At 40.7% G+C, this 13465-nt stretch overlaps 1 protein-coding gene across 2 annotated transcripts in view; it reads left to right on the top strand.

The window, feature by feature from the left end:
• LOC131239500 (mitochondrial import receptor subunit TOM20-like) overlaps nt 1-9435 on the top strand; it is a 32307-nt gene extending 22872 nt beyond the window's left edge. The window contains exons 6-7 of one of the 2 annotated variants that reach the window (XM_058237231.1): nt 8917-9077; nt 9353-9393. In XM_058237231.1, coding sequence (XP_058093214.1) covers nt 8917-9042 — 126 coding nt within the window. In that variant the 3' untranslated portion in view covers nt 9043-9077; nt 9353-9393. Of the gene's footprint in view, nt 1-8916 lie in introns of both variants that reach the window. The other variant, XM_058237230.1, reaches the window with a different exon arrangement.
• Nucleotides 9436-13465: the final 4030 nt, after the last annotated feature.

Below are 13465 nucleotides of genomic sequence, written 5' to 3'. Positions count from 1 at the left end.
TCCTTGTAACATTTCCCAAAAAGTTTGGAAAAAAGCCATCGGGAGACTGTCTGGCTAGGGGCCTTTACCCACCCAAGGCATCTATAGCCCTTTTCACCTTAAGAAGTGTAAAGGGGGACTCCAAAGCATTAGCATCCTCTTCGGTAAGTCGATCAAAATGAAGATGATCTAATTTAGGCCTCGTCCAGCCTTCTCCCCGAAGAATGCTGAAATGACGGATTGCCTCATCTGAGATGCTTTGCTTGTCTTCTAAGCAGGAGCCATCGACCACTATACTCCTGATTTTGTTCACTCTTGCGCGCACACTGGCCATGCAGTGGAAAAATTTAGTGTTCTTATCTCTTTCTTTTATCCATTTATAGTGAGATCTTTGTCTCCATGAAATTTCATCTTCCTTCATCCTTCCGAATAGGATTGGATCAATTGAATTCTTCTGGATAGAATCTCTGACGAGCTCTGTCCCTCTTCCACAGTTTGATCGATCGAATGCAACTCAGCCAGGATATCATTCGTTTTTGAATCTCTTTATCAAAGCTCTTCCCCTTTCCACTTCTTTATCTTGCCTTCTAAAATTTTGAGATTGCTGCAAAGCTTAAAACCAGCATAGCCTGCCACACTGAATCCTTCCCACCAATCTTCGATCATGATGAAAGCCTTGTATCTTTAGCCAGGAGATTTCGAATCCGAATGGCTTTGGTCCCCAATTCTGATTGTTTACTACAAGGATGATGGGGCCGTGATCAAACGTAGGTTTGGGAAGGATGGATTGCGAGATAAGGGGAAACAATTCCAACCAGTCAGGCGACACCAGAAATTTGTCCAGTCTGGAAATGATTGGATGAACTCTCCCATTCGACTAGGTAAATCTCGCTCCAAGCAAAGGGAGAACGACAAGTTCCTATTCTTCGATCCATAGCGAAAATCGGCGCATGCCAGCAGTAGCTTTTCCTCCCTGGGGCTTTTCTACTACATGATGAGTGATGTTGAAGTCTCCACCCATACACCAGGGTCCTCTAAATCTCTTCCTGGATTCCTTCAGTTCCTCCCAGAATTCACTTCTTCTATCTACCTGGTTTGGGCCATAAACTGAAGTGATTAAACAACAAAAATCCGAGGAAACTTCTTTCAGAATTACCGAGACAGAGAATACCCCACTCCAGCTATCGATTAGAGCCCAGGAAGAAGATTTCCACGCCACCAGAATACCTTCAGAACTTCCTATAGCATGCAACGCCACCCACTTCGAATCTGTTTCTTTCCAGAGAGTGCCCAATAGTTTGTCATTGAAATTATGAACTTTTGTTTCCTATAAACAAATCACCTCAGCTTTACTTCTTCCACAAATATCTTTAAGGAGTCTTCTTTTCTGCTCAGACCCCACACCTCTAATGTTCCATGATAGGACTTTCATTTGGGAACTGAGCTTCCCTGTAAAGAATGAAACCGAACTGTTGAATTGGATTGGCTAAAGGGCGTGGGGCTAAGAGCAAGACTCTGAAGTTCTCTATTGCTGTTAGACCTGATGGGAGATTTCCTAGGAGATGCTTCTTTATGAAAATAAGACTGTTGGATTTATTCATTTTAACTGTCTAATGAATGTCCACTAATCTCATACTTAGATAATAATTATTGTATAGTAGCTGCATTTATATAATATAAATTCATTTTGATTAGTACTTGAGTGATTTCTCATGGCATCACATTTATTTTGGGTTCCATTAAATGAGAACTTGTTATGTAATTCATTCCTTTTGCAATTTTTATATTCATAAACATGTAAATATGTGTATTTAGGCATGTCCTGAAGTTTCACTAAAAAATTCCACTGCTGTCCCATGCTTCCTCCTGTTTTCCCCGCATTTCCAGTTATTGGCGATAACGATATTGTTTCTTTATCTCCGCCCAAAAAAACTTGTAGCGATACCAACAACTCAAACATTGAGCACATTAGACATGTGTTTGGAAGGACCATCCTCTTCTTGCATAGATTGTCGATTGTAAGTACTTTATTCCTCCCTACTATCCAACCAAAAGCTGCCACCTTCGAAGGAGTGCCATAGTACCAAAGAGAGGTTGTTGAAGATACCCCGTCATTTCCACCATATCCAATCATAAATTGATAAATAGAACTAACTAAGAAAGAACCGGACTTAGCTTTTAACCACTCTTAAGGAATCCACATCATATAATTCCAGGGAAAACTTTCCTAAAAGTTGAAGCAATTGGACCAATTCTTCAATCTCCTCATCAAAAAGATTTCTTCTTAAAGATAGGAACCCAAGTTACTTTCTCATCCCTTACTGAAAAACAATTACTCACCTTCGCCCCCTCTTCCCTAGCTAACCCCGCTAAAGATGGAAACTTATCCTTTCAGCTTCATATCTCCAACCCACCTATCCTCCCAAATTTTAAATCTATTATTGTCCCCCAAAGTAAAACCTATACCCTCCCACACTCTCTTTAAGGTACGCTACTGATTTCCACAAGTTCGAAGATCGATACAAAGATGATACCTTAGTCCACCACCCCCTTCCTCTACCCTATAATTAATATGACCTCCCTCCATTTAGCTTCCCTCTCTGATCCAAACCTACAAACCCATTTCCCTAGTAGCACTAGATTCATCTCCTCTAGCTTCCTAAACCTCGCACCTCCTTGATCCATCGGTTTACAAACTTCGTCCCATTTTAAAAGATGGAACTTATGTTTCTCTCCTGACCCCTCCAACGAGAAATCCCTTCTTCGTCTTTGCAAATAATTTAGAATAAATTTTGGGCATTTAAAGAGGGACATAAAGTAGACCAAAAGATTTGACATAGACACTTTAATCAATAACCATTCTTTCACCCATTGATAAGTACCTAGACTTTCACTTGGACATCTTTCTTTTGTAATGCTCAATAACTTTGTTCCACATGTGTTTTGCCGGTATCCCTATACATAATAGTAAACCTAGGTAAGTTGTCGGAAAGGAAGCTTCTCAACATCTGAACACCACCACAAAGTCCCGAACTTCTTCCTAGGAAATGCATACCCCTAAAATCTCACTTTTGAAATTGTTGACCTTCAAGCCGGATACCACCTCAAAATTAACTATAATCGAACGAAGTTTTTGCACAAGGAAATTGTCCGCCTTGCACAATAAATAGTATTGTCGGCATACTGGATCTGCAAAATCTAATAATTCAAATTGTCCACCCCAAAACCTTTGACCAAACCAACTTGAACACCTCTACCAATCATTTTTAAGGGGTCGTTTGTCTCCATGGAAAAGTTTATCCATATTTGGATATGTAATCTATAAGCAGGGTTAAGTTTTCGTTTAGGACCCTTAAAAGCTTAGAAATGGTTTCCATTAAAAACGGATTACAAATATTGTGCTTCTTTTTCTTTCTTTTTTTCTAGCCAAGGGCTGGCTTGCAAATTCTGAGGAAATGAATTCCTTTCCAATCATATTTTCTTTTATGGGGTGTTTTTGTTTTCATTTACACATATAATTACTAGTAAATAGGTAATGATTATTTACCCATCTAATTACGGCATGAATCTGGAGGTTGACACTGACAATGAGCTTGTTTGAAAGCTTCCCATTCTAGAGCATTGAATTCATACAATTTTCACATATAAAAATTGTGGTGCCCACCATGATGTTTGTATCTTGTCCACCTCGTCCATCCATTTTGCATGCTCATTTTAGGGCATGAGCCCAAAAATGAGGCAGATTTGAAGCTCAAGTGGACCACACCATATGAAATTGTGGGAATTAAACGCCTAACATTGAAAACTTCTTGGGGGCCACAAAAGTTTTGGATCAAGTTGATATTTGTGTATACCCTTCATACATGTTAGTGTGATCTTACGAACGGGTTGGATGATAGATGTACATTCTCATGGGCCCTATGAAGGTTTCAATTTTGAATGGTGGACGTCATTAACCCCCTTATTTTCTGTGGTGTGGTCCACTTAAGCTTCCAATCTGCCTCATTTTTTGTCACATGCCCTATAATGAGATGGTAAAATGGATGGATGTTTTATATCACATATATACATCACTGTGGGACCCATGAATTTTGATAGTACCGAAGTGCCCTATTGGATTTCATGCTTTATTCGAGGCGTAATTATGGGGTATTTCCTGCTTAAATAAACACCCTTAAAAAGTAATTATGGGGTATTTACATATCTAATTGAAAAAAAAAACACTCCCCAAGAGCCTCCATTATTGTAACGAAAAGGAATGGAGGTGAAAGATTGGCTTGACGAAGCTCACAGGAGGCGATAGAAAACCCTTTCGGTGAACCGTTCACCAATATGGAAAATTTAGTCAATCTTACGCATTTCTGGATCCAAGGATGTCGTTTTAGTCCACAACCCAACCTGCCCAATATATAGACTAGAAATGCCCAATTGACATAATCATATGCCCTTTCAATATCTATTATCAAGTTTGCACACTATACATTTCCCCCCTTTTTCTATAACAAGAGTTGACACATTCATTGGTTAATAAAGAACAATCAACAATTTGCATTCCATCAACAAAAGCTTCTTGAGACTCCGAAATAACACTTCCCAATACTTTCCAAAATCTGGATGCCAATACCTTTGCCAATATCTTGTATGGACCACCTAGCAGACTAATAGGACGAAAATCTTTCAAACATTCCACTACTTTTTTAGGAATTATCACTATAAACGTAGCCCCCAATTCTGTCGCTATTAAGCCTTTATCATAAAATTCTTGCATAAAGCCTAACACATCTCCTTTTACACACTTCCAAAATTTGTGATAAAATGCTAAAGGAAATTCATCTGGCCTCGTGATGCAGGACATGGAAAATTAAATATGATATGCAAGATTTCAGGCTTAGATCCTACCAATTCAGAAACAATCACACAAATTCCACGTCCCACATGAAAATCCAAACATTCAATTAAAAAGGGGAATCTATGCGGGTCCAAGCCGATACCAATTCAAGGAACCCTACGGTGATAAAAAGGGGTAAATCAATTAAGAATCATGTAATCTACGGTTAGGATTCATGAAAAATGGCTATGAGAGGATAAAAGAGGATAAAAACTTGAGCCAAAAGATGATCCTGCGTGTGGACAGCAGGCCACGGATGACTAGGCTGGCACGTGTGTGGGACCCACTATTCGAAAAAGGCCACCTTGCCCTGGTCGGCCAGGGATGCTCGGCTCGATCCGATATACGGTTTGTGCGTGGTGCTCGCCGAAAAGCTCGCTCGGTCGAAATGCTGCAACAAAATTATACGGATGGTGGGGAAGATGGAAAAAGATGATGAAAGATGGGGGTGAATTGGGATCAATGTGGCTTAAGTAGAAAATTTTTATTAACTTCAATGAAATGAAAAGAACATCCCTATACCCAAAAACTCGCATCATGTGCGACAGTAAAATAAAAACCAAATAAGGAAATCTAAAGCATTCACAATGTTCTAAATAATAACAATAAGCAAAACCTAAAATATAAAACTAATCCGACGAGTGGGCCACGATCATGAGATCCCATGGTGGGCTTTTCTTGACTATCAGGCTACTTTTTCCTCCTTCTACATACGTACGTGCGTAGGGGGGACGGCATGAGTGCGCGTGTGCACGTGATGTCCCCATCACCTTGGCGCCTTATCATGACCAACTCTGTCACTGCCTTTTTAATTTCATCTTTGGAGAAAGCTTGTTCTAATGAATCCACCGCATCTGCCAAGATTGACTCAAAATGCTAATTATCAATACCCGGCCTATGTCCCATTTCTTAGTCAGAAGGTCTTTATAGAATTGCTCTATGTTTTTACAAATCTTTGGCTTCCCCGTAATCCTTTCCCCATCCACCGATAACGATGAGATCTTATTTGTTCGCGCTCTAGCGCTGGACATCGCATGAAAGAACTTGGTGCTTTTATCTCATGCTTTCAACCATGTTGCCCTTGATCTTTGCCGCCATTTTATCTCTTCCTCGTAGCCTATCGTTGTATTTTGCACTATTCACCTCCCTCCAAGTTTTTTCGTCCTCCGATAGCTCTTCTTCCACTTCGTTGGAGTCTAGCCTTTGAATCTCTAGAAGGAGACTGGTCTTTCTTTTCTTCCTCTTGGGCACTCAAGTGCTCTTTTTCCACTCTCCTAACTTTTGTTTCATCAACTTTAATTTTTGGAATAGGGAGTAACCGACACCCCCTTGGATTGAAAAGGATGACCACCAGGCCACAATCTTTTCACAGAAACATTTGATTTCTAACCACGCTAGCTCAAACTGAAAGGGCCGCGGCCTCCAGTCTTCTTCATCTACCTCCAAAAGAACTGGACAATGATCCGAAAAAGATCTAGGCAGCCCACATTAATGAATCAACGGATACTTCTCCTCCCATTTCAGGGAGGTGAGGAATCTATCTAGCCTAAACTCAATTGGCAACACTTGCCCATTCGACCATATGAAATTTACACCTCCCAACGGAAGGTCTATCATCTCATTCTTGAAAATCCATTCGGAAAAGTTTTTCATACTTCTTGTAATCCGACCTCCATTTGACTTTTCATGGAGAACTCTTAACTACATTTAAATCTCCTCCCACGCACCACGGCACATCCCACCTGTTTCAACATGAATCCAATTCTGCCCAGAAGTTGTTGCACTGATTTGGTTTGCATGGTCCATAAACTGATGAGAAGCACCACATAAAACCGGACCCCCTTTCTGTTAGGACCACTGACACTGACAAATTTCCTATGCAACTGTCCTCTTTATTCCAAATCGGGGAATTCCAGATCATTAGAATACCTGTTCCAATAGTATCTGCTGCTGACCATTCTTTTTGCTTACCCCACCAAATTGAGTTTATCAGGTCTATAATTCAGGAACAGTAGATGCTTTCAGGATACAGTTAATACCTCGGGATGGGTCTTATCTAGAGCTAAATCGCTAATTATAGAATGGGCTACCCATGTAGAATTCATGAAGTGTTCCGATCTTTTGTTTCTTGGAAAGTAGCCTTTGTCTGCTATCTCAGCAGTATCGGCTGCTGTCCTTGTTCTCTGTATCTTCATTTCCCTTTTTAATTTAAAAATTTCGTTATCTTTCAAAAATAAAAATAAAAATAGGTTTCTTGAATTGCTGCCACCTGAATTTTGCATCTTTTAACTGCCCTCTTTTTCGTGCACAACCCAACCCCCTCACATTCTAAGTCATTATCTTCATTTATAGATTAACTACTCCTACCTGTCTCCCCATTACAGTACATGCTTTTGTGTTCTTGTCACTCCTGTCACTCTCTTCCAGTCTTACCATATTTTTGACTTAATTTTTGGCCTGTTTTGGGATTATAGGTCTTCCTCTTTCTTCAACAAACTCGAAGTGGTACACAATCTTCTGGTCTGTCCCCAAAAGTCACCCCTCTTAACCGCACCACCTCTATTGTTACCAACTTTTTCCTTTTCATACCCTGTGCCATTGTAATCCTACTGTTCTGCAGCTGCGATATTTCGATCCTCGTCGAGTTTCTGTTGCATGCTGCTGCCCAGTGCCACCCTTGTGTCCGATTTATTCACTCACAATAGCTAAAGGGGCAAGATTTTTTCGATCTTCGAGCGCACCCAATTCCGACATGTCCTGGTCGTACTGATCCTAAGCTCCTGCATTGCTTGGGATCCCTTCTTTGTTTGTAACATGGGAGCTATGGATTATGATTTGGCCAGAGGAGGGATCTTTCTCATCCAATCTGTTGTCAGGAAACTGAATTTTGAATATATCTGACCTTGCAAAGTGTCTTTCATACAAATTATTTGTAGTGCATATGCTTCACAAGGATTCAAATTGACATGTGACAGGGTCTCCGCACGAGGCTGAGTGTTAGCTTCTATACTCAGTCTGGAAGAAACCATCAAGCATTTAAGTCTGTGCAAGCCTCTCTACAAGCCTTTCTACGTGTTAATAAATTATTCACCCCCTCATTAATGCACTCACCACACATCTGTTTCTCGTCCAATTGATTGCCACACGTCACCTTTTCAAACAATACACCCTCATTGTATTTTCGTTGGCCACCGACATCACGACACCCATTCCTTTCCAGGTATGGTGTTCCGCTGGAGTTGATAAGAGGTAGTCCTTCATGTTTCCGATCTTCTGCCATTGCTGCACAGTTTCTCTTCACCTTCAAACCTCTGGAGAGAGAGAGAGAGAGAGAGAGAGAGAGAGAGAGAGAGAGAGAAGTGTATGCTTCAATAAAAGTGTAGCCCCAATAACCAACAAAAAAACATGGGCCGTTGATCAAGTAGCCCTTGTGGCCAAATTCCCACAAAATGCAGTGATTTGACAGCCCTATAGTCCTTCCTGTTGATAATGGACCATTTCTCTGTAGTTCATTATATTGTAGGCCACTGGTCTGATGCCTGCCAGTCTGATCACCTTGATTTCTGGGATATGGTCCATCCACATGATGACCCCCTCATGCCAAGTCATGGTAGCATACCCTAATGTACATGATGGAAATGTCTTCCTGTGTGCTCCATGAAACTCCATGAAGCATGTGGAGTGACAAATCTTGCTTTCGGGAATTTCTTTATCAAATTTTAATGTTTTTCTTGGGATATTATTGGGAAAATCTCATTTAAAAAAATTTAACTATTATAAATTAATAAACAGTTTTAAATTTTTAGGTATACAAAGTTATTCTTGCGTCAATATTGGATATTCCACAATAAAATCACACAAAATTGAAAACTGCCAATATTTTGAAAATCTCACGATATTACTGTTTCATTAATTTCCCACAAGATTTCAAAATCTCGGCAATGATTGTCACACACGAAGCATGTTCCTTGTTGTAGCCTTCCCCCTACCTTGGTTGGGACTTTGGAGTCTTGCTCGAACAGTATCCGAATTACCATCTTCTATTTCAGGGTTCCAAGAAAAAGAATAACAGCGATCTCAAGTACGACATACTAGGATGGGTGATCCTTGCAGTCGGCATTGTTGCATGGGTGGGGATGGCAAAGTCTCATGTTCCTCCACCACCGCCCAGATAAGAAGAATGCCAGATCATCAGATTCTCATTTCTGAGGTATGTTTGAAGGCGTTAGGATTTTCCATTGAGAGATTCAATTTCATTGAGGGGTTCTCGAAGACGGTATTTGGAAAAATAGCCAATATATTTGGAGTCCATTGTGCCAATGTCTTAAAGCTGAATCTAATAATATGGTTTTTGGGGCTAAGAATGGGCGAAGAGGTTTGATTGTTCTCTTTCTTTTTTAAAATTAGAATGAAGCCCTTTGTTTTTGTTTCTGTTTTTTTAAAATGAATTTGGTATTGTTACTATGCATGTTCTTTTCTTACAAGGTGAGGTCAGCATAGGGGTCGTTTGGCTCCATGGAAAAGTCTATCCATATCTGGACATGTAATCTATAAGTAGGGTTAAGTTTCTGTTTGGGACCCTCAAAAGCCAAGGAACGGTTTCCATTAGAAATGGATTCCGGATATTGTGCTTTTTTTTTTTCTAGCCAAGAGCTGGCTTGCAAATTCTGAGGAAATGGATTCCTTTCCAATCATATTTTCTTTTAGGGGGTGTTTGTGTTTTCATTTGCACATGTAATTTACCAGTGGATAGGTAATGATTATTTACCCATCTAATTACGGCATCAGTCTGGAGGTTGATACCTGTGAGCTTGTTTGAAAGCTTCCCATTCTAGAGCATTGAATTTGTACGATTTTCACATATGAAAATGGTCGGGGCCACCATGATGTTTGTATTTTATCCACCCCGTCCATCTGTTTTGCCAGCTCATTTTAGATAATGAGGCCAAAAATGAGGCAGATCTGAAGCTCAAGTGGACCACACCATAGGAAATGGTGGGAATTAAACACCTAACATTGAAAACTTCTTGGGGCTGACAAAAGTTTTGGATCAAGCTAATATGTGTATACCCTTCATGTTAGTGTGATCTTACGAACGGGTTGGATAATAGATATACATTCCTGTGGGCCCTATGAAGGTTTCAATTTTGAATGGTGGATGTCATAAACCCCCTTATTTCCTGTGGTGCGGTCCACTTGAACTTCCAATCTACCTCATTTTTGGGCACATGCCCTATAATGAGATGGTAAAATGGATGGACGTTGTAGATCACATATATACATCACTGTGGGACCCACGAATTTTGATAATGCTGAAGTGCCCTATTGGATTTACATGATTTATGGCCCTTTTTCCCGGCGTAATTATCGGGTATTTCCCTCTTAAATAAACACCCTTAAAAAGTCCTTAAAAGTTAATTATTGACTACTGGTGTGTACATATGCAATTGAAAAAACAAACACCATCTTACATTTTTTTTTGAATATTTTAAAAATAGTTTCCTGACCATTCTTCCCAAGCATAGAAGCACAATTTCAATAACGGGAATTACTAAGAGGCATGCATCAAGTGGGACCATGGCGTTGATGCCCCATGAATTAGGCCAGTCAACTCATCATGTGGGCCACATGTAAAAATGAAGTCGCCAACCATTCACACCCAATGCTCTATGTTGCTGGTGGACCCTTGGGTGTATCAGTTGGATGTCCCATATTGTCACACCGCACCAGTGAACAGTGTGAATTTGACTGAGCATCACTGAATTGGAAATATCAGTGGAGAATTGCATGTTTTTGGGTCCCTCAGCTAGAGCATTGCATGGTGTGGATTCTCATGTATGCCTCACAAAGAACTGTTTAGGGTCTGTTTGGACGCAACTCCTGCAGAATGGGTTTTACTGGGGAAATTTTGGATGTCTTGCAAAGTCAGGTAGAGGTGTACATGGGTCGCACCGAGTGGAGCTGGGCACAGCTCGGCTTGGCCACTTGCTGACCCCAAGTTTGCCTGGGCTTGGTTCGGTCAGCAGCTTGGGCCAGTTCGAGCCAAGTTTGCCTGTGCAGCATTTTAACAAACACATAGACTGCACCTTCAAAATCTCACGGTGTGTAAAACAGTAAACCAGGTATCTCATCAAAAACCTTCTAAGCAATATAAAAATCAAGAAAAAAAGAAGAAGAGGGTATTTGTTTCATATACATACCTTCCTTGTCACCTGCCATACTATGTTGAGTCATTTCATCAAACACTTGGTGAGCAACATCAATATCAAAGCAACTGAGTCACCGAACTGGTTCGATCCGAGTCGAGTCGAGCTCAGGCAAGCTCGAACCTGGTTTGAAATTTTTTTGAGCTCAAAAAATCAGCTCGAACTCAGTTTCAAACTGATCTGAATCGAGCTTTTTCGAGTCGAGTCGAGTGAGCTAACCGAGCTAACTCGGTTCGTGTACAGCCCTAAAGTCAGGTACAGTGCCCTTCGGAGCACTCTTAGCAGTAGAGTCTCCCAAAATCAGACCAGTCTACTCATTAGGTGGGCCACACTTTAGATAAATAAAAAGAAGTCACACCACTTGATAATATGCCTTGTCTGATGAATGGCGCAGATTTCAACGTATCTGATTTTTGGCCAGGTCATCTTTACAGTGTGACTTGTATGATGAATAGCTCAAATCTAGTACACGTGCTGATTCGGCACATGTAACAAATAAGCGCCGGTAACCTGGAGCTTACCACGCTTAAAATGCCCAATTAAAACCTGTGGCAAATATCTGTTCGGGAGGGAGTTCGATGCCCTTCTTTGGCACGTGCTAGATTGGCCTGGTAGTATTTTCATGCCTCTCCACAAAAACCAGCTGGTCTGGTTGAAGGGAGCGGATTTAATCATGCTAGATAACATGAGTTCCATCAGGTTATGATGTGGCGTCATTTTATTGGTCCATCAGCCCTGACAATCTTTTGAAAGTTGGTGGGGCTTCCGAAGTATCTAGCAGGCCAATGAAATGACGCCAGATCATAGTTTGATGAAACTCGGTGTTACTCCAGCCTGACTAAATTTGTTCTCTGAGTTGAGTTATTCACTGACTAATTGCCTACCCGTAGATTGTGGAGCTGTACATGAGTTGAGTTGGCTCAGTCAACTCGCTCAACTTGACTCAAAAAAGCTTGACTCGCCTCTGTTTGAAATTGGATTCGGACCAAGTTCAGCTGATTTTTGGAGCTTGAAAAAATTTTGAGCCGAGTTCAAGCTTGATTCGACTAGGATCGAACCTTGCCTCAGATCAAATTAATGTGGTGACTTTGTTATTTTGATATTGATGCTGCTTGCTGGGTGTTTGATGAAATGACTCAACGAACTATTGTTACAGGGTGTGTACATTCTCTGTGGGATTAGTTGGCAGCGAGGAAGGAATGAATATAAAACAAACTACAAAAAAAAAAAAAACATTATAAATCTACCCCATATTTTGATTTTGATTATGCTCACCCAGTGTTTAATAAAATACCTGGAAAGAGTTGTTACTGTTTTGCATTCCATGAATATTTTAAAATGCATTCAAAGTCTTTTAAAAAATGCCGAGCAGGCTCAAATTCAGCTTGAATTGACTTGAGCTGCCGATCAAGCCAAGCTAAGCTGGCTAGACAAACTCAAGGACTGAGCCAAGCTAAGTTCGAGTTGGGGTTAGTTACTGGCCAAGCCGGGCTGAGCTTTGCCAAGCTTGACTCAGATTGACTTGTCTACCACTCTAGTAGAATGTGAGCTTTGATCAATCCTTTTAATGATCCATTTACTTGTGCGGTCCACCTCATGGCAATTTTCATGGTATCTAGTATGCGTGTGAGGCTTTCCTGCCGTGCGATTAACATATCTTAAATACTAATCACCTAGATAGTGGGGCCCACTGTGGGTTAGTCATTTAAGATCATCTTGATTAGACAAGCCTAACTTTTGATTAATGGATTTTTTATTTTTTATTTTTTTGGAATTTGGATTGCCGCTACTTTTCGTTCTTGTGGTCCATTCCTTGGGCCTGTAGTTGGTGGACCGTGATGAAATAATCTGGTGCCTTGTTTTGGCATGTGGATATATAGACGGTTCAGAAGCGGTGGTGAATCAAAGGGCCAATGGAAAAAGGTCAATCCTAAGGAAATATTCTCCATGGGATTGATTTTGATTGAACTGGATTGGATAACCCCTAATACCAATCTTTCATTTTTCATATCAAACAAGTAAAATTCTACTGGGCCACACCTTTTTTTTCTGTACACGTGCTAAAGTGGGCCCCACCTTTTGCCATGGCCCAAAAATCAGGTACGTTCGGTCCATGACGAAAAAAAAATGAATGGCTAGATAAGAAAAGGGCAGCCAGCATGCTTTTTGGGCCAGGACCGTTCACTACTTCAAAGCGTTTAATGGCCCGGAAATCTCACGTGAGAGAGTCGCACGTGCTGCACAAAATATTGAATCCGAGCGAACTTCCCGCCATTTTAATTTCAAATTAGGCTGTCTGCACATGAATTCAAATTCAATTATTCAATTGTGGACAGATAAGCTCTCTCCCTCTCTTCCCACATTCTAAATTTTCAAAAGACGAGAAACGCCA

The sequence above is a fragment of the Magnolia sinica genome, chromosome 3 (genome assembly GCF_029962835.1).
Source record: "Magnolia sinica isolate HGM2019 chromosome 3, MsV1, whole genome shotgun sequence".
NCBI lineage: Eukaryota > Viridiplantae > Streptophyta > Magnoliopsida > Magnoliales > Magnoliaceae > Magnolia > Magnolia sinica.
Note: the sequence above shows the minus strand (reverse complement) of the source record. Positions and strands in the feature narration are given on the sequence as shown.